Below are 22005 nucleotides of genomic sequence, written 5' to 3'. Positions count from 1 at the left end.
TCATGTGACGAGGGAGTAGTAGCCCGATGAAGTTTCGACCGAGCATACCGAGTCCGAAGACGGCTCATCCGCGGCCTCCTGCTGCACGCAATCCTCTGCACACGCTCGTGATTTACGCGCGCAGCTCGCGTAGTTAATTGATAAATCACTGCGCTCCTGTGGACACGGAACGACGCGGTGTATATCCGGCGATTAACATGGTTCCGCGGAGACGAGATTGTTCAGCCGTCTTAACGAAATGACTAGGTTCCGTCTTGAAAAGTACGTTCGCAACATATTTACAATTTTTCTCTCCTTTTTTTATTAACAACAGTATGCTAGACGACGCCGACGAAATACACAGGAATGTGTAGAGGACTGATCTCGACGCACGGCCGCGCGTGTAAAACTTTAGCCTTAGCCGCGCGTGTGTTCTAAGAATCCCATTCGTTGCACAAGGTAGCTCGAATAGAAAGGAATACACGCTCGTGTTTATATCGGGGTCAGATCGATGAACCGACTGTGATATGTATCTAATTTGTCGGGAACTCGCGAGTCCCTTGCTCTCCGTCTTGGAAACTTTGTGTTTCAACATACACGAATGGAGCTTGTGAGTCGCGGCGCAATTAGTCGAACGTGCCTATTGATACACGGAGGAAAGATTGCTTGAATTAACGTTGGCTCGTTCTTTACCGCTGCACTTCCTCTGGCACCAGCTTGCGTTAGTTCTCGCCAGTCAGAAGCACAACGTTGATTCGACGTCGATGAGGGTTGAATTAACGTTAAATTCAACATTTCATTGACCATTTCGACGCCAAATCAACGGCGAATCAACGTTATGCTTCTGACTGGGTCTTTTCCTTTCGTATCCACTGAGTCTCAACTGCCTGTTTCTTTTTAAATTTCGACAGTGTAGACTAGTTCAGCGATAAAAGAACTGACCACGTGATAACGGCGAAGTTACCTGCGCTTTTGTTAAAGGAAACAGAATCTGCTACCGAGGAATTGAATCTCATAAGGATCAGAAATTCTATTTTCCTTCAACCAATACTCATTTAGTCGTGTCTCGTGTTGGTTACGTTCGCCAGAAACTCTGTTCCCTCCGACGGAAACGTATTTAGTTGTGTTTTGATCGAGGAACTGGAAAGGGAACCTCTGATTCTTAAGAACTGATATTTCTCATGCAAGTGAGAAATTCTATTTTTGTTTCATCAAAACATTTCATTGTGCTTTGGGGTTGAAGGAAACAAAAGTTCTGGTCCTTGGGAACCTAACTTATTCCGATTCAACCAATCTCTCTTCTCCTTGTACTCTCTAGAATTCGATGAACTCCTTCGTAAACACGCGACGGTAACGTCTCTCACATCAAAGTACCTTGCGTAACGAATCGATAAACCCGCGCTACGTTTATGAAATATATTGCGTACTGAAAATCTCCACGAGACACCTCGTGGCGCACACAATTCGCCTCGTGATTCGCTCGCTCGATCGGTACTACTCATGTAGATCAAAACGGAGGAAAGTTTAAGATCTATTAGGCGAACGAGAAGGAACGTTTACGTAATTCAATCGATTCTTTCGCTCTGATGACGGAATTATACGCTATGTAGAACTTATAGGCCAAAGGATAGGTGGTCTCTCTATAGACGGGCGACCGTATCTCCGTAATAATAGCCCGCACACCTACACACTTATTTAATTCTCTTATGTTTTTTTCGGGTGTTGCACGCTCGCTCGCAAAATGTTCGCCCTTCCTCCCCCTCCCCTTTTCGCGATGAAACGAAGGAGTGGCGCGCATTTTGTCGACGAAACGAAGTTGTTAAAACTATACTCTCTCTCTCTCTCTCTCTCTCTCTCTCTCTCTCTCTCTCTCTTTGCATAAAGATGAATTTATTTCTTTACACATTCAGTCGAAGCGAACCACATCACAATTCAGCAATCGTCATGGACGAGCATGGTGTGTGATAAATTCGGCCTAAATTTACACATCGCATCTGCTTCTTCCTCTCCCTCCTTCTTTTTTTTCTTTCAAATCTCGTGCGTGAACGAATCTTTTTCTAACTCGCATTTCACACCCGTCGAGTCTCTATATATTCTTCGTTTCTTTCGTGCTTTCGTTTGCTCTTCCGGCTACTTTTCACCGACACCTCAGCGACGACAACGTATGTTCACACAAACACCGTTCCTCTACCGGTGTAACGTTGCTAACGTAGTCTTAACGTAACGTTTCGCGAAGCCAACAGATAGAAAAATCTGATATGCTAATAGTACTACGCTGACTCTTGTGTCGGTTTAAAGGACTAATCCTAGTAAAAAATTTCGACTACGGAGAGACACGAATGCGGGGATATTTGTTTGGAAACATCCTCAACGTCACACACCGGATGCGCTACTTAGCGTCGAGCATTACGTCATTCCCCTGGATCGTCCCATTTTGCTTCCTCGGCTATTCGGTCAAAGCAGTCCGAGAGGAACGTATACTGCAAGCACATCATCAGATACAAATTAGAGGCGACGAGCTTATTATATAAACGCACGCGTGAGCATAGAGCTGCACCGTGCTGAAGTCGTCATACTTACATAAGGAGTGAAGACTTTGAGCCAACGTGGCGGACGATTTTCTTGGCGAGTGTATTGGAAACAGAACGCCATCCCGTCCTCGTCTACCTCCCATCGGGTGATGGTGTTCCACTGAAACTCTACCACTTGCGACTCCAACGTGCCGTCCTCCTTCGCGGCGTGCAGTTTGAACGCCGCCATACCCACCGCTGCCACCACGTGACCTTCTTTCCTCGAGTCGCACGTGCAATGCGGGAACACGATGTCTCCGTATCCGCTGAGCTCCCTTGCCAGCTTTAGATACTGTAGAACGAAATAAAATGGAAATATATGAAAATAAAAAAGAAAGCAAGGCCTAATAAGATCCAAATCGCTGATAATGATGCGCATAAATTGATCACTGTAGATAACAAAAATTTATAACTAATTTGTGCATCCAGTTATTGCCGTAATAATTTGATTATACTTTAATCGTTCTTTATTATTACTGCGACGTGACTATTTTTATTTATTTTTTGTTTTTCAACTATATGTTATTTAGTTACTATTGAGATGTATCTGTATTGCAATACATAATTTTCTGGTACTAAATTGTATATTCTTAGGAGGTTAGTCTTAGCATGGTTAACAAACAGTTTATCAATTAACCAACTGATAAATGTTGCAACTGTTTATTATTAATAAACTCAGACCACAGATTTACTGAAAACGCATTTCTCGTTTTTGTTTTTTTTTAAATAATACACATCGCTGGTAAACAGTAGATTTGCAATCTACACTGTGATCAATTTTTGCATAACAATCAGCAACCCGGTCTTTAATAATCTTCTCATCTTCTAGATTCAAAGTTAAGTTTTAAATTATCCGCGTTTAAGTAAAAATGATAAAGATTGTTTATTTACTTAATAACCGACTGGAGAAGATGCGCGACAAGCAATTTCGTGTCAATTTCCCAACGTACCTCGTGCTTCCTAGACGCGTCCTGCAGAGCCTTCAACTGATACAGTCTCTCACCGGCGGTAATGTGACCTCTATTAACTTCGTCGACCGTTTGCCAGAATATCCAAGTTAACGCCTGCTCGCTCAGAGGCCTATTTACATTGAAGAGCCACCTCCGTATCGCCAAACACGTCGCGCTGGCGGTCGAGTAGTTCTGAATATACAGAGTATGCGGGTGCTCATGCGGCTGCAGCTTCCGCTCTGAAACGCATCGACGATGTTTTACATGTCGCAGAGACGCGCTATTAATAGTACCGGATCACACGTCCGAGCGGAAACGCTCACGGCGACTGGTCAGAGCGCGTACCGAAATTGTATTCCACGATCTCGAAGAGATAGAAGTACTTGGCCGTCTCCGAGTCGAGGCCGACTCGGCAGCAGACCGCGTCGTAGACGTCCTTCACCGACGCGGCCTTGAGGACCGTGACGGTGACGACCTCGCGATCCGGCAAAAGAACCTTCAGATCCACCGCTGGTCCTTGATCCCCGTCCTCCTCCAACCTGTCTGTCAGGAATTCCTGCATAGCGTCGCTCTCCGCTATCACGCGCACTGCGCACACCTTCTCCAGGTACTGCTCCAGGCCGCGCCTTCTCGCGTCGAGCTGTTGCTCGCTCAGCCTGGAACACGAGCGAGCGGACTGATTAACGCATCAATCGCCGCATAGATTGTGTGAACACTCGGAAGCTTAGGTAATTGAGTAGCCAAAAATCCGATTAAGACGTAACGCGTTACTTGTAATAACATTACCGTAACAAGCTGTTTTGTCTTCAATAACAACATGATAACGACGTTATTTTTATCCGCAGTAGTGTGCGGTAACGATAATGTAATTAACACCTTGCGGATAACGGTGACGAAAATAATCGTTACTTACATTGTTATGTTTCACATATAGACTACGCGTGCACGAATATGAACAGAATGTACCAGAAAGATGGATTAACTTGAAGGGAAGGACGTTTTTGAAAATAAAAAATGTTTAATATAACAGTTTTAGAGTTTGGAACTGGGCATCTAGTGGTGAACTTGAATTTGACCTAGGGTTCAAATTTAAGAGGTCAAATCAAGGTCAACCTTAAAATCGAAAATCCCCATTTTTTATTATATCATCCTTTTCTACCAATTAATTTGAACGACCTTTGTCTAAAACATTTTTTTATTTGCCTAATATTTTTTAAGATATTTCAGGAAAACTTGATAACTTTTCCAATACTTAAAAATTTACAATATCTCGGTAATTATTTGTTGGAAGGAAAAGTGATATTAGACTCTTTCAGTCTATTTGGTCTCAATAATGTGCTGTTACAATGCTCTGATTTTTGTTAACTTGATGACCTTTCGAAATTTCAAACAGTGAATCTGGAAATTTTTGTATTTAACATTTTTTCAAAAACGTCATCCCTTCGAGATAAGGGTATCCATCTTTCTGGTGCATCCTGTATATATAATATGTATATATACATATGTATATATATATGTATATATATATATATATATATATATATATATATACATATATATGTACATAAAGTGGACAGAAGCAAATTCTACAACAAAAAGAAAAGGAATTCTTAATGTTTGGTGGAAATTGTAATATTCGTTACTTTCTGAGTAATAGTAACGGTCACGAATTATTTTTTTTCAACAGGTAATGCAAACGACATAATACGTTACTCTTCGAAAATAACTTTTTGAACTATGTCCAAAATACGGTAGACAAACACAATTCGAGACACATGTATCTTTCACATCATTCATTGGTTCTCTGTTAAAAGTCCAAATGACCTTTCAAATGGAATTAATTATACTTTATACGCAACTTGATGAGAAGTGACAGTATCGTACTGAATTTATACGGCAATGTGAAACCGGTTTGTTAACACGCGAAATCTATGTTTACATAAACGTTGTGAAATCGATTTAATTATTTTTCCAGTGTTGCAATCATTGCTATTATGTGTCGCATAAACACATATATATGTATCACTATGTTATATACGATATGCGACGCTGATAATTACAATGTCAAAAGATGTCAAATATCGACTCTGTGCAAGGAAAGAGAAACTCGGTAACTGACTTGTAACTGACTTGCTGTTTTCTGCGGAGCAAGGGAGAAGGTACCAGACAAAAACTCGATATCGCAAGAGGAGAAAAATTCCGGCAGGAGAGTTTTATTCGACCAATGTTCTCAGCTATCTCAACCGAGTTTGAAGGCAAATGAGTTTTTAGGCGAATACTTTCAGTCGTGATAACAAAGATGTTGTTTGTGGTCATTGTGTCTTTGTCCGGTTCGCATTTTGTCAGATTGAGATTTTATTTCCGAAAACTGCGGTATCTCTGTACACAGAGTATTATATATAGCTTTTTTCATCTAAATTCTTCTGAATACTTTTGACAAAGAATATAGCAAATTTGTTAATGATTTGTTAATATATTTCGGAGTTCCTGAAATATAAGCAGTTTCACGTACAGAACGTCAGATAATAAGTTAAGGCAGCATATTATACACGCGTGTGTGATATGTTTCTCGGTTACAAAAAAGTTCGACAACAATTTTTATTATAAAATTCTCCCCCTGCACGAGCGCTGTCAAACTGGTTTCAGACTACTGTATAAACGTCGTTACAGTGCATGTCATCGATCACTGTCGCAACATTCAACTCGCTGAACATAACCAATTAACCAGCTAGCTCAACTAGTTCAACGAGCCGCGAAGACGAACGCGAGGATGCCGAAAATGCGCAGAAGCTCCTTCTTTTTTTTTTTTATACGCGGCTCGATTGTGCGACAGAGGTCGGACATCGAACAGACTCGTTCGTGAGACGACTGAACGAGTCTATTCATATTCGCGTGTGTATGAGTAATTAGAGAACATTACTGGAATGGCCATTTTCCTGGTAGCTTCGGGAAATTGAAGCCTATGAATTCCTTCTTCAACGCCATGTGCAGCGCCGCGAATTCCCGGTATCGGCGCGAGCACAAGTGCCTACCAGCCATGTGGACGTTGAAGACCACGTAGCGCTCGTGTTTTCTCTCGCGAACGTGATAATCCGGCACGCTGATGGGTAGGGACCGCTTCTCGCTGTAGTCCACTGAAGCATAGCTAGCCAAGATGCAGCGCAGTTAGTGCCATATGCTCAGTCTCGAGCGGGTTATTGGAGGCAGAAGACTGAGCGCGGTTATCGAGAATCGCCATCAGTACATGCACCTCGGCGATCTTATCGGTAACACAAGATCGAGATATTTCTATTATTATCGGGAATTTGATTGAACACCGCTGGGGCACGATTCGCCTCCTCTTGAAGGTTTCAATTGCAACTGCGTCACGATTACGCTCGATAAGCTCGGGTGCCAAAGTTCGAATATCGGTAACATCCATGTCCGGGTGACGCGTGAGTTCACTGCGAATCTGAGTGTGCTATTTTGATATGTATAAATGTGTAATTGGCTGAATCTCTCTTTATACGTTTCTCGTCGTCTCGAATCACGTCACTTAATACGGTTGATCGTGCTGATGGTGGTGTCCAAACGAATTAAACGATGTGATTCAAAACTGCTAGAAATGTGTAAAAAAGAAGCTTCAGTCGAGATCACATATGCTTATGCATGAAAAATAACACACTCGGAGTTGCTGAGGAGCTGCCGTAAACATCTTTTTACTTTATTTGTCTGCCTGGAAATAATTTCACAAAGTAATCTTTTCAGGAATATCGACAAAAGCAATATCGTCGAATGGAAATATCATAACCGAGAATTTGAGCCTGTATAGAGAAAAATATCATTCTGTTGCTAGGAAAAACGAGCACCCCGTTTATTTTTCTTCTTTTAAGTAAAATGATCATTTTCAATACGAATATTTGTTCGATAATTAAAGTATACCCATCGCGAATGTCAAGAAAGCTCATTATCATAGAAGATACCTCAGAAGAGGAATGTGTGTGTATTCTTTTTTTAAGAATATTATAAATATTAATTTTAATATTAATTTTAAGAATATTATATCTTATATTTTCTGTTGGAAGCAAGCTGGATTTTTCTTTTAACTTAATATTTTTGTTTGAAGTAGTAAACTAGCTGGAAATTATTTTGAGTAAATTCGTCGTTTTTGACAAATTTGTGGCAGATTTATAGGTATGCAAACTTCCGAAAAACTTGAGACGAGTAACATTTACTTGAATGCGACACACATTTCTCTGTGTGACGAGACTCACGCGTGAATTCAGCGTGACCGTCAAGGCTCGTAGCCTTTCGCCGTTTAACTCTTGATTGATGATGTCAGAGGCGAGGAAGCGTACACTAAAAATTCCTGCAAAATTCGCTAAAATATGACATATTCATAGAATGGCACTTGCGTAATCGATCGAGCAGATCTGTAAAGCAGCATTTCGAACATTTCCCTCTTGCTCTAATAATCAAGAAGTTGCCACTCTTGCCTTCACATGACGCGCAACCTACTTTCCTTCACGTGCAACTTATCTCTTCTCATGATTCTGTCACATTAATTTCCCGCCCACTTATTGATTGCAAGAGCAGAGGGAACGTGTTCGGATCCGCTCGATCGGTCGCAAGAGTCATTTTATGAACACATCTTTTTTATTCCAACATACTTTGCGAGACTTTTTAGATTTCCTCGCTTCTGGCAATTCCAGGTAGCCGCGGAAACAGAAACCTTAAGGACAGACCAATAGGAGCCTGTGCGGTACAAATTGACAAGCAATCGTGTCTATGCAGGTAAATCAGAAGTACGACACATTTTCTTGCTCGGACTTTAATCCACACTTGTTAATCAACGTAACATTCATACGAAGGCTCTTGTCGGCCTCTTCCTCATCATTCCCGATTTCACATCAACAAAACTCTTGATAATCTTTCTCCCTACTGAACATCTTTGTCCTTACCTCATGTCATCACAGGGCTCCAGTCTTTCCGCCTCCTGCGGCGTGACGGAGATGACGGTCAAGGTGAGAACATCGCCGCCCGACTTGATGAGATCCACCACCTGCTTGTGAGTAGCGCCCTCGACGTTGACGTTGTTCCTGCAACAGCAAACGAAACAGACGTGTCACTCTGGTTTGCACTCCCCCTCCCTCCGGCGTGTCTCGAATCCCTCGAATTACGACCCACTTGAATTGCGACTGCGGCGCGCCGAAATTCAATCGCCCGCGGCTCTCGATCCACTCGCATTGCAGCGCGGTCATGTAACACGTTAACATGTTTCGTTCTTTATCAGCCCGATGGCTGCACGATCTCGCAAACTGCGACGTCTATTCGCGCTGAGTTACGCGGCTGCTGGGCTATTCCGCCCGATGTGAGAACGAACGAACGAACGAACGAACGAACGTTTGTGAAAGTTCTCGCGCGAATCACTCCCGTTTCGCGTTCCCGTTCGGCAACCCGGCTCTCGGCCGATCTTCCGCGACGAGAGAGACAGGTAGGCCTTCGAAGTGTCCGATGTCGCGACACGTTGTCGTTGCGATCGGTCCTCGATCGTTGCAGCCAGTCGAAAGGGAATAGGATACGGGTAATCGGCCTTTTCAGCACGAGCTTCGAATTCCGACAGTGAAAGGACGGCCGCGATTGGTGCAACCGCGGAGGCACGGCTCTCCCGGAGGCCGCGGGGAATGTCGCCAGCGCGGATTTCCACGTCTGCCTGCGAAAAGACACTTGGCGCACTTTATATATTTTCTTATCACGTATATACCGGGTGGCACGCCGCGAGACGTTATCTGCCCCGAGTCGCCCCGAGTCGACGAACCGTCGACTTTCGTTATCGCGAATATGCGTCGCGCGAGCGCGTGTACGTATTTATATGATGTTAATGAAATTCCATATCATGTGTAATCGTTAACGTATTCGTTTGAAATCCGACGGGCAATTACATTCTTGTAATATCGATGTGGTGAATCCCGTTCCATGGGGGAGTCGGCTGCGCATTCGCACATCGAGGGGACTCGCAATGGAAAAAATTACTGTCGAATCTTGTTGCAACTGATATCAACAGAACAGAAACAAATTTTGTTCATTTATTATCCTAATGACAATTCGATACTTTATTATCTTTTCGTTGCGTATACAGGATGACTCACGCATGGTTTAACAGATCACCGTAACAACAAAATTTTTCACACAACCGTTCCTCGTATATAGGGTGTCATAGACTATTCGTACCAGCCGATATTTTGTAAACGTGATACTTTAGAGAAAAATATTTCGGGCAAAAGTTGTTTGGTTTGAAGGAGGACATAAGAAAGCGATAGCATTTTGTTTTACAGATGGCGGCACTTTCGAGATATTCACTGATTATTACTTTTCTTAAATAGAAATCCCTATTTTTTATTACATCATCGTTTTCTACCAATTAATTTGGACAACTTTTGTCTGAAACATTTTTTTATTTGCCTAATATTTTTTTAGATATTTCAGAAACATTTGGTAACTTTTTCAATATTTAACTTACGATCTCGCTATTTGTCGGAAGAAAAAGTAGTACTAGACTTTTTTACTTTATTTAATATCAAGAATATGTTGTTACAATAGCGTCCTGACTTCTGTTAATTTCATAATTTTGAAATTTCCAAAGGTTGATAAGTTAACAAAAGTTCGGGCACTATTGTAGCAATATATTCTTGAGACTAAATAAAGTAAAAAAGTCTAGTACTATTTTTCCTTTTGACAAATAGTTAGCGAGATATCGTAAGTTAATAAATATTGAAAAAGATAGTACTGACAAAGTGGGGAAAATAAGTTCCAAAAAACACGAGTCGGAAAACTAATATTGCCGGGATTATGAATAATTATTTATTTTAATTAAAGCAAGCAACTCGCTTCCGGTGCTTTTCTGGTATATTCTGGTGTAATTTGTCCGCGTCATTTACCGGTAAAAAGAGTGTTATGCTTTAAAGAAATTTCTAAAAAATCTCTTCGCACTTGCTCAGAATGTAAACAAACATCTATTTTCTTCCCATTTATACGTACGCTTCATCAAGCTGTTTGTCACATATACTCGTGAACAACAAGTAATTTCAGGGTTATTTTTATGGTATATTAATATAAGTTATAATACAATACAGTGTTAGAAAATCTTTTGTAAACTTTGTAAGCACTAGAAGTGAGTAGGTTATTTGCTTTAGTTAGAACAAATAATTCTTCATTCGCTCTGACAATATTAATTTTTTGACTTGTTTATTAGGACTTGTTTTCTCCATTTTGTGAGTATTATCCGCCCTTAAAATGCCGAACTTTATTTTTTAGGCATCCTGTATATCTTGATCCCAAAAAGTAACGTGAAGGTAAGTTAGATCAATAACGGGAGATCGTCGTGTCTACTAAAGTTTATCCATTTGAAATTTTGAAGTTAAACCCCAGCTACACCCTTCAAGAAGAGTGAATGCGGGGAAAGTCTTGAGGTTTAAAGACTCTTGGGATCTATAAAGTTCCAGAGCAGGGCGATTAAAATTGATCGCATAGTTCTCGGAGTATTAACTTGTTAAGCCTTGCGTAGACTATCTAGTATATACTATTTGTACTTTTGAAACTAAAGTCTACTGGTAAAAAATTCAGTGTGTTCCTTCGTCGCGATCCACAATAAGTATAGTAAATCTTTTGCTGTGAGCCCACGACTGTGACTTAATTTTCGACTAAAAGCGTCTCCCGTCTGAAGCCGTAATTTTTAAACTTCGAACAAGCTGTCAGACTCCAGCTGTTAAGCATGAGAAATGTTATAAAACTCAGAGCAAACAGCCAAAGGCTTACATCTGCTGTGCATCTATTGTAGACCGTTAGTGACGTCTATTATTATTATTATTATTATATGTTTTTCAGCGTAATAAACTCCACCAACAAATCTATTCTTGCACACTATTTCTAGATGTACAAATGAATAATCCAACTTTTTCGGCTAAATTCTAGATTGAAAGAAAGTAAGACGAATTTTTCAATCAAAGTATTCGCCGTTACTTTCTTCAAGCCACCTTTCAGGCAGTTGATAAATTCCATCTCGGAAAAATTGCTGCATCGCGATAAGGTCGTCAAACCATTTTCGAATCTCACCCACTGATTGGAAGTGCATATCGGACAGGCGCGTTGTATCAACTGGAACTACTGATAATCGGATGGAGCAATGTCTGGTGAGTACGCCGAGTGCCGCAAGACAAGATTCATTATGTGCCTTTTGTCTTGAAAGTTGATGTTATGCCTTTTGTCTTGAAAGTAACATGTGGCCTGGCGTTGTTATGCAATAATTTCACAGGGCGTTTTCGTTCCAATTCTTGACTCAAGCAGATTAATTGGCGTTGGTAGCAGTCGGCGGTAACTGTACTTCCCGATTACAACAATTTATGAGCTGTTCTGCTCTGCACTTGGTGGGATATCAAAGGTGTACTCTATTATAATCAGTGCACGCCCTTGATATCTCACCAAACACAGGAAAGAAGTTTCTTTCCGAAGCGACTGGGCTTTGCGACCGACGTTGATGGTTTGCCAGGATTTATCCGTGACTATCTGCGCTTCAGATCGTCATAGAGTATCCATTTCTCACCGCTCGTAAGGATTTTCCACAAGGAAAGCTCTCGACGCTGCTTATTGAAAAGAGAAAGAAACACTGTCACTCATTGATTTTTGTTGGCTTCAGTGATTTCATGCGAAACCCATTTTCCTTCTTTTTGGACCTTTCCCATCTCATGTAGGCGTTTGGAAATGGTTTGCTGCGTTACTTCCAATTATTCTGCAAGCTCTTTCTGCGTCTGTGTGGAATTCGCAACGAACGGTTGCTCCAAATCATTGTTGTCGCACTACCAAGAGCCTCCAGGACAAACATTGTTTGTCAATCAGACCAAAATTACTACTTTTAAATCGCTTAACTCAAAATGCGTACACGTCGTACCGCAGAACATTTGCCGAGAAAAGAACAAATCAATTCGCATGTTCCTGCAGCATTTTTTCTTTATGGGAATTCTTTAAAGAATACAACGTCGGATATGCACCTTATCTGTCGTCATTTTTGTCTCTACTGTATTGAATATTTTTGTAAGTTATGTCAGTATGGCTTTCTGCCACTAACTGTCATTTTTAATAGCTATATGTCAACAGCACTACATAACCGCGGTAAAGAGCGGGAAATTCGATTGATTTCCAAATTAACTTCTCAGTTGTTAAAAAATTTTGGATTATTCGCTGGTGCACCTAATAGAAAGCGCGGTCAAGTGGAAAAGAATTTACACGAAGAAAAGCTAGACAATATTCTGTCCGCCATTTTTATCTCTACTGAATACTTTTGCAAATTATGTTGATATGGCCTTCCGCCATACTAAGTGTTATTTTTAATAGCTATATGTCAACAACGCTACATAATCGCGGGAAGATCGATTGATTTCCAAATTAACTTCTCAGCTGCGTAAAAAAATTTGGATTATTCACCGGTGCACCTAATAGAAAGTGCGGCCAAGTGGGAAAGAATTTACATGAGAAAAAGAGCTAGACAATATTCTGTCCGCATAGCCGATGCGGCTCGACGGAGAATCGATCACGTCAATGACACGCGAACGAGCAACAATATGAATGCGAAGACAGGCGTTACACTCTCCGCCGTCGAGTATTACAAATCCGCCTTGTCGCGACGTGCGAATCGCAGAGTTGCCTTGCCGATTTACAGCCGCGATAAAAGTCCTGTTAGCCGGCGAGAGCGATCGAATCGGCCGATAAGAGCCGAAATAAATCGCTCGATAATGACGTCGCGTGTATATGTTTATCTATTCGGAGAAGATAACACGCCCCGGGGTGGGCAAATATGTGGGCTCCCTCGCGCGTACGCAAATCTGCGGTGCATTTAAATATGCATATGCGCGCGCGCCGATACGCAACCGTCCATCCGCTTCCTTTCTCCGCGCGAGCGAATGCGCCGCGACTATTTGAAACGGCGGCGGCGTCGCCGTTAATCGCGGTTAAACGCGAAATTAACACGCCGCTAGCCGTAATGATTTGCACCTATATTAATGGCGCGGCTAATGGAACTTGAAGATCGACGGTAATTCGCAGTGTGTATGTGTGAACGTTCGCTCGTTTCACGGGACGCGTGCAGTCGGCGGCTCTCTTTGTGCGATGATTGTTCCCTGTTCAATCGGAAGTCGAATCTCGTGTGATTTACACAACGCGACTCTTGGCCGATGCTAACACATTTACCCAATCTAATCTGTATTTCGTTTTATCGGGAGGGACGGGGAGAGGGACGCTCCTTTGTTTATCGCAAGAAACATTTCCCCGGTCATTGATAAATGACGCATCGTCGAGGCGGTTACGCGATATACAGGGTGAGGCACGTGAAACGTAATAGGCGAGTATTTCCAAGATATACGGATAAAAGACGGCAGTAAAAAGTTTTATGAGGCGTTGAAATGCCTTAAGAGTCTTTACGTCTCTTTAGATATAATTTATGAATGCATAAAAAATATCTCACAGTCATTAAGCTTCTTCAACGCAAGTGTATATTTTAAATTCGCGGCGAATTCGATGACTATACGAGATATATGTATAGTTCAAGGTTGCTCTCGAATGAATATAAGCAAAAGAGGAAACCCTTAAAACACTAATTTTCGTCTGGTTCAAAATTCTTTCCTGTCGTCAGCATTTCTGGAGATATCCATCCATCTTTACGATACTTTATCTTGTACATCAGAACGATAAAGAGTATTGATATAAAAACACAGAAAAAGATGAATTCTATTGCATTCTGCAGATGCATTGATGTGCGCGAAGATTAGTACGATTAATTGAGTCCTTTTAAAAAAAACATGCGCACATCCTGTAGGTGAAAATATCAAGCCAAAATCATCGAAAATTCAACACTTTAAGAGACATTTCATATTTTGCGTCGAAAAATAGCAGAATATCGTATGGAATATTTCGGTTATGAAATATCTGGAAAAGGATATTGCTTTTCCAGCCACCTTTCTCAGAGAATTTCATATTCCAAACAGTGAGTGAAGAAAAAAGAATATATTATTTTACTCAGAAAGATCAAAGCCGATCTGTTCTTAAATGTTTCTAATGCTTTCAAAGTGTCAAGTAGTCGTCTTCATCATATTAAACATCCTTGTAAAAACTATCCCTTTTAACGTTTCTGAGTTTTGCGTATAATCACATCGGTCATTTTATTACATTTCAATCATCTGGCGCGCGTATGCATATAAAAACCACGCTCATATAACTGCATATAACAACGTAGAAACCTTACAAAGGATAAGTCTTTTAAGGACGTTAACACATGGGCGCAAGAAGTCATATAGGATATATGCAACGAAGAAACGTGTGTAACTCAGACGATTATCGCCGGAGCTCTCTCTTACGCAAGCAGGCAAGCAGCTAAGGGAGATAGTGCAAAATCGTCGAAGCATTAATAACAAAATCAGCGATTGAAGAATTAAAAGGCGTTCACTTCGACTTTGAAAATCATTCGATTGAATCAGATGACGTGGCGAATAACGAACGAGGTGGAAGCTGACCGCGAGGTGGAGAAGGTGAGCCTCTCCCCCCCCTTCCCCACACACATTCCCCCCACACAAGCTCGCAGGCACATTGTAAGATCAGCCGAGCGAAAGGAGAGGCAAAAGTTTCGATCAATTTCTCGCAGTACGATCGACGACGGGAAACGCATATGGAGGAGAAATGGAAGGACGAGTTGCAGGCGGCTGTTCCGGGATTCCTCACCGGTCGCCTTGGGCACCCGGGAGGCGGGCTGCCGTGCATGCCGTCGCTGCGAGTGTCGACGATCGCGGGAGAAGGAAAGGAATCCTCAAGCGACCCTGCGCGAGACGTAAAACTGCGAGTGCGCCAAATTGACAGGTCCCTTTCTCTCTCTATCTATCTTTCTTCTTTCTCTCTCACTCTCTCTCTCTCTCTCACACACACACACACACGCATAGTCTCTCTCTTTCTCTTTCTTTCTCTCTTTCTCTTTCTCACTCGCCAGGCGCCGACGGAGTCCTTGAACCGCGCGGAGTTTATGGGAACCTTGGACCTAAGGAGTCGGCACGATCGCAGATCCCACCGCGATCTTCGACGCGCGGGGAACATTGCGCCGCAAACAAACGAGCCGTTTAATCCCATCCCGTCGTAAGTGGCGGCGTTCGCGCCGCATCGATGATATTAATACTCGGCATCAAAGCGTAGTCACTTTGATCCGTGTTTGTACTTTGTTGCGTGTCGCGAGTGAGGATATTCGCGACACGGAAACACGCACACATCGTTGACGATGTTCGACTTACTACCCAGAAACTATTTATATATAAACATATATAAACAAATGTATATACGTATAATTAATAAAGAGTAATTTAGAGAGTCTGGACAAATTTTCCATCACTGATGATGTCCAATTTTTTGTCTAGAAATTGTTTCCTGCGTTTGTGCAGGATGTCCGAGATCTTGTGGAAACAAAAAATTGTGAAGATTGATCAGATGAAATTGAGAAGAAAAGTCAAGTATCATTTTGCAAAAATCGCAATAGTTATTAAGTTATTAATGATTGAAAATGACTACATGTAGAAGCTCTTTTAATTAGTAACTTGAAAATTTGCTTATTTATTTGCAAAATGGTAAAGGACATTTTTGTTCAGAATGACCTAATCTATAATTATATGACGGCTATTGTGCCTAGTGATAGGTTCAAAGTTCAAATATATTCATATCTATCTACATTTTCAATCATTAATAACTTAATAACTATTGCGACTTTTGCAAAATGGTACATGACTTTTCTTCTCAGTTTCATCTGATTAATCTTCACAAATTTTCCAAAAGATCCCGGACATTCTGTGTATGTATATATATGTACATAAAAAATGTTTATATTATTATTATTATTAATATAAACATTTATATAATATCATTATTACTAATAAAAATATAAACATATTATTATTATTATTATTAATAAATAGTAAGTTAAGTTCGATAAATTTTTTTCTTACTCTCAGATTTCGAAGATGTTCAAGGTAATAACAATTGCTGTCTCATCCTGTGTGCGTCATTGTTTCCGCTGATTACCAATAAAATTCTATCCCGAGACAAAATATGATATCCATTTGCGGCCGTACATCCCGATAAAAACAGTGTGGTATTTTCGCGACTATATTAGATTCGTTCAAGGCTTTCCTTGCACTAAGCACTGAGCACTGTTAATCGATACGAACAAACCGACTTTCAAACAGAATCATGCCGACAAATGAGATACATATTCTATGAGGAGAGATTTCCGAAACAACTGTGATAATCGCACAGTGAAGTAACCGCAAGTGAAGTAAGTTTTCCTACAACGTCAGTGATAACAACTTTGCACGCATATTGTCACGAGTTTCCCACTCGAACGGCAGTATCGGCGACTGGCACCGAAAGCACCGAAAAGAAAAATTTCAGAAGAAATAATTAGGCGTTATACGTCTTAGCGCATCCGATGACGCGAGATGCGATCGATTCTCGAAATCGGATTTGCGCTCCCCCCGAAATCAACACCGCGCGCGTAAAGTACGCTCTCGCGATGTCGATACGGCGCGCCGTCAATTTTTAGCGCTACGTAACGCGCGCTACGCAAGTACTGTGTGTGCTATTTTAAAGGCTCGTGTGCAATTTCATCAAGCTTATTGCAAGGATAGAATTAGCCAGGGACACACTGCTACGGCATATGCGAATCATGAAATACTCGCTATGCGACAAACGAGATCGCGAGGCACGGGGGTAGGGAGTAGGGGGAGGGCGAAGGGGACAAAGCGACGGTTTCTTAAGCAAATTAGCTTTTAATTAAACAGTACGGGGAGGACGCAGTTACCGTACACGCACGTAGGGCGGCTAATGTCCTGGTATGTAAATCCTGAGCACTAATGACCGTCGTCGATGGAAATTGCAGACGCCGATAGCTCGGTCGGACATTCAGCCGAGTAATTATCAATTCGACATGGCGAAAGTCCTCTCATGCGGAGGAGGCCGCGTTCTTCATCAACGACCGAGCACCCCCACGCGAAAACGGTGAGTCGACGGCTGCGAATTCGAGGCGCAAACGTTCATTTATTTACCATTCGTGGGATCAAAGCGAGCGGGATAAGCGTCGGCCGAAGACGCGCCTCGCGCGTTTCCTCTCGAGCTAGAGATCGATTAACCGGCGATAACTAAGCAACCGGTTGACGGATAACGAGAAATTCACCGACCTGTCGCCAGATGGAAACCGGTCTGAAGCTCGCGGCGCGACCACGACGAATTTTGCAAGTGGCGACCGTTTGTTAAGCCCCGCAAATGAGATCAGACAGATGAGCGCGCTTGTCACGCATCGCGCGCACTTTATCGCTCTTGCATGAGAATTCGCCGGACGAACACACTTTCACCCACATGTGCGACGTCGAAGTGCGCTCTCTCGGCCTCTATCGCGCTAAGTACCGTCTAAAACCATGCACGGTACGGCTCTTCACGTCGCTTGCCCGAGCTCGAACTTTCGATGAATAGGGGCTTTTCGCGACGGGAAAGATCCTCGGCTGAAGTTCCACTCGAACCGATGAATCGCTTTCGAGTCCGAGGGATTTTTCACGCATACGAATATTCCCCGCTCTCTGCGAGTCGCCGAGTCGCTTCGACATTGAAAAGCTGTGCACAGGTCGACAGAGCAACCCCAAACGCGTGCACTTGCGGCTCCTCAGAGTCCGCCACGTACTTCTCCAACGGGAAACTTAAAAAAGAAATAACATGCAAACGCAATGCGGGAAATAATACGTCGTGCGGTAAAGCTGTTACACCGCTCGGTGTACGCAGATTGGCGCAATGGGCTGAACACATGAAATCTGAAGAACATGAAGGGCATCTCTCGTAGGAAGTTCTGAAACGATTCGACTTCATGTGTCGAGGCAATCATGCAGGTCTGTATACACTAGAAAGCAAAATGGTCTTGAAAGTCTTTTTTTTATAAACGTTAGTAACTAGTCTAGTTGTAAAATTTGTGAATCACCCGTCCAGAACACCACCAAACAAAAGTAATTTCAGAATAAGCAGAATCATCGAAATTTTAGAGGATTTTACTTTTATACACGGCTTCAAGAGGATTTCTCTAAAATTGAAAGGAAAATATTATAAACACATTGTTCTTAAAGTTAGAGGAATTATGTTATATATGTATAATACAAATCTTATTGATTTTAATATAAATTTCCACTTATGTATAGATTATTTAATCTTTTTTGGAGAGAATTATTATTTATTCTTACTGTACTTTATTCTTACTGGTTATATATTCCTTTATAGGGAAAGGGGGGAAAATTATTATGAAATTGTCCGGAAAATATTCTAGTTAAATTTTTTTTTGCCTTCTGCTGAAAAAGTAGGAAAAAATATAAATTTGTAATTTTAAGTACTCTAAATGGCATTTAATATGATATGCAACGCGATATGATGAATGGGTATATGTATGTACTTATGCTGAAATATGGGCCAGTTTGTCTTTAAGGTCATTTTTTTCAAAAATTCTTGAACTTCGTTCATGACGAAATAACCGGGAAAAACAACTGAAGAAAAATAAACTGAATAAATCGATCTCTTTTCTTTTCTGCTTTACTCTAGACGTTGTCCATAAAATAAATACGGCGACGATCGTCATATGCACAGAGAGAGTGTCCCTCTGCGAGTAGATGGAAGAGGAAAAACGCCGATAAGTATTCTTCTTGACATAAAGAGAAAATTAATTGACATAAGAGAAAATTCTCTTGAAATAAGAGGAAAACAGTTAAAATAATATTTAATAAATTTTAGATGAATAGTTCACTTTAATCGCTTTATCGAGAGGAAGATCCTTTTTCTGTAAAAGGCTTTGTTTAGAATATGAGATTATGGGAGAAATCACCTTACAAATAGAATACTTTTTTTAAGTGATTCATACAGAATACTTTCTCATCAGAGAAAATAGTATCCATCCATTCACTCTCCCATGATAAATGTTCCAAAGCAAAAGCCATCTTTTGCTCGATATGGCGCACTGTCAATAATATCTGTGTGGATCAGACATCTTTGCGGAGAGGGTAAGAGAGACACGCATAATTGGAGTTAAAGAGACCCGTGATTTTTTTATTTGCGCAGTTTGGTTAAGCAGCGATTCTCAAATTCACAACTACACGGATTACCAATGTCACTAGAAACAAAACTGTCCGTTAAACTGTTTTGCTTTCCAGTGTACTCCGTCGTCACAGAGACAAGTTCACTCTAATCGTTCATTCGCATGGACGAAGAATCTACCCCGGAGCCGGAATTATACATGCGAAATAGACCTGCAATGTGGCTCTCTTCCGTCGTCTTATATAATTCAGACTCTAATCGAGGAGTCTCATGATCGTTTAATTGAAATCCACCCTGAGCTTTCGTGTCAAGCGCTTCCTCTTGTCACCCCAAGCGTGGCGGGGTATTTTCACAGTCGCCTCGAGTGAACTTTTCTCTACTCGTTCCCGGTGAGACTCGATTTCGGAATATTCAGAGAACATGCGCGATGTAATGAGAATCCCAACAAATTAACGTATCCGAGGTTATCGGTGAGAGATTAACGGTCCCTCACCGTTACCTATCAATCAGCCTTGCATTAGTACGTCTCCTCCAGGAAGAGACGCGAGACGCGATAAACGGGATATTTACATTGCAGAGCCGGCTACGGCTGAAGATAACCGCGAAGCACGATGCCGTGATCGCTGATATAACGGCTCGCAGAAGTCCGGTATTGGATTCCGACGAACGGATTAACTAAATTTGCTTTCGTCGCTCATGCGTCGGCACGAACTGTAATCTCGAGGAGCTACATGCGATCGTCGAGGAAAGCTAGTTGCTAAGCAAGCTAGTTGCTATAAACAACTAATGTCCGATGAATATCTACGCTGGTATCGCCATATGTGTGTGTGTGTGTGTGTGTGTCTCGCGCGAGAGCGAGCGCGGTCGAATGCTAGAAACAAAAGCGAGCTTTAGACGTGCGAGCAACGTCGTAAACGAAATATGCAATTCCGATCGTTGGCCAGGCAAAGTTCAAATCATCCATTATCGCCGTGTTTTGCAATTCGTCGTCGGCGGATCGGACGTGTGTCACGGTGCTCATCGCGGAAGGCGATTTCGCGCGAAACCCTCCGGAGCGACAATAAGCCGCGCCGTATCGCGCTCGAGAAAGCTTCGAAACATCGCGCAGCGATTGTACACACGAGTCTTCAATGAAATATATTGACCCCGGGGGAATCCGTCGCGGATAATCCACGGATGTGTGGACGGTGTATTTATCGCCGACTGATGTTCCACGCAAATATGCCGCACGTGTCGTACCGCGATAGACACGAGGACAAACGGGCGGACTATCAATAACGCCAGTCAATACTCCTCGCCGCGGGAGAACCACTACGAGCGTGGATCCGCGAATTCTCCAACGAAGAGCCCCCCCGAAAAGCCCACGTAGGGGGTCCTTTTATTTTTTCCGTATCCAGGAAATCTATACACGCGTGCAGCGACTCCGAGCTTGGAAGTGTAGTATCAGCAGCCGACATGGTCGCGCGAAGCGAATATCGTCGACTCTTCGAGGTCCAATTACACGAATTCCATCGCAATTTGGCGTGCGACTCGACACGCTTCAAGACGCGAGTCGCTTCGCAAGTCGTAAGTCGTGCCTAAGCCGGACCGACAGACGCCGCTTAGGTGCGCGTCGCGTTCGAAGGGACGCTAGTCGTGTCGGTCGGCCCGCCAAGTCGGCGAGCCAGGAACGCGGCGGGCCAGGTATGATGCCAGGCCTGCGAGAGCTACGTGCGCGGAAAGGAGCGTGCTAATTGGTAACTCACACTTCCAGGATGCGGTCGCCCTTACGGACGCCGGCCTTCTCGGCGGCGCCGCGCGGTAGCACCGCGCTGACATGCTGCAGCGGCGCGTACAACTCGCCGTTGATGCTCCGCAGTTGTCCACCCTCGCTGACCTGGCCGCGTACGTTGAACCCGAAGCCCGTCTCCGTTTTGTAGATGGTGACACACCGCGGCCCTTGGCCGACCGGGTTGCCCTGGCCGCCGGCGGGGTGTTGAGCCGGCACGCGCCCGTTGTTGACCATTGTCACGGCCGTCGTGCTTCGAATGCTGCCGTCCTCGTCCGCGGCTGGCAAACGCTGCACCTCCGACTCGCAATCCGCCATCTTGCACTCTGGCCGCTCATTCATCGGCGGCCGCCAGACTGCTCGTTGGTACTTGGACTTGTACGAGCCAGCAAGTGGAGTAAGCGTCGACCTGGCCTATCGAGCTTCGATATCTCGATTCACGGCGACGGCGACTCTCGACGACGTCGCTGGGAAATGTCGTTACTAGGGACTCGTGGAAATAAGGACGTGGCTTCTCTTTGCGTTCTGGCTGAGTTGAAGTGTGTTCAGCCGATCGATGATTAACGGATTGTCAACGGAATTACTAGGAGAGAAAATAAAAGGCAGTTCGTCATGTTAA

At 42.8% G+C, this 22005-nt stretch overlaps 1 protein-coding gene across 2 annotated transcripts; it reads right to left on the bottom strand.

The window, feature by feature from the left end:
• On the bottom strand, positions 1 to 21769 carry Snx27 (sorting nexin 27). 2 transcript variants are annotated; one of them, XM_011144307.3, is made up of 7 exons: positions 21364 to 21769; positions 8440 to 8577; positions 6420 to 6644; positions 3845 to 4155; positions 3500 to 3738; positions 2560 to 2841; positions 1 to 2459 (listed from the first exon to the last, which is right to left on the bottom strand). In XM_011144307.3, exons 1-7 carry the CDS (start codon positions 21726 to 21728, stop codon positions 2391 to 2393), a joined length of 1629 nt encoding a protein of 542 aa, XP_011142609.2. In that variant the 5' UTR covers positions 21729 to 21769; the 3' UTR covers positions 1 to 2390. The 2 variants fall into 2 exon arrangements, with proteins under 2 accessions (XP_011142609.2, XP_011142611.1); XM_011144309.3 differs by lacking the exon at positions 21364 to 21769 and adding an exon at positions 8666 to 9542.
• Between the last annotated feature and the right edge of the window lie 236 nt (positions 21770 to 22005).

The sequence above is a fragment of the Harpegnathos saltator genome, unplaced genomic scaffold (genome assembly GCF_003227715.2).
Source record: "Harpegnathos saltator strain DR-91 unplaced genomic scaffold, Hsal_v8.6 scaffold228, whole genome shotgun sequence".
NCBI classification, from domain to species: domain Eukaryota; kingdom Metazoa; phylum Arthropoda; class Insecta; order Hymenoptera; family Formicidae; genus Harpegnathos; species Harpegnathos saltator.
Note: the sequence above shows the minus strand (reverse complement) of the source record. Positions and strands in the feature narration are given on the sequence as shown.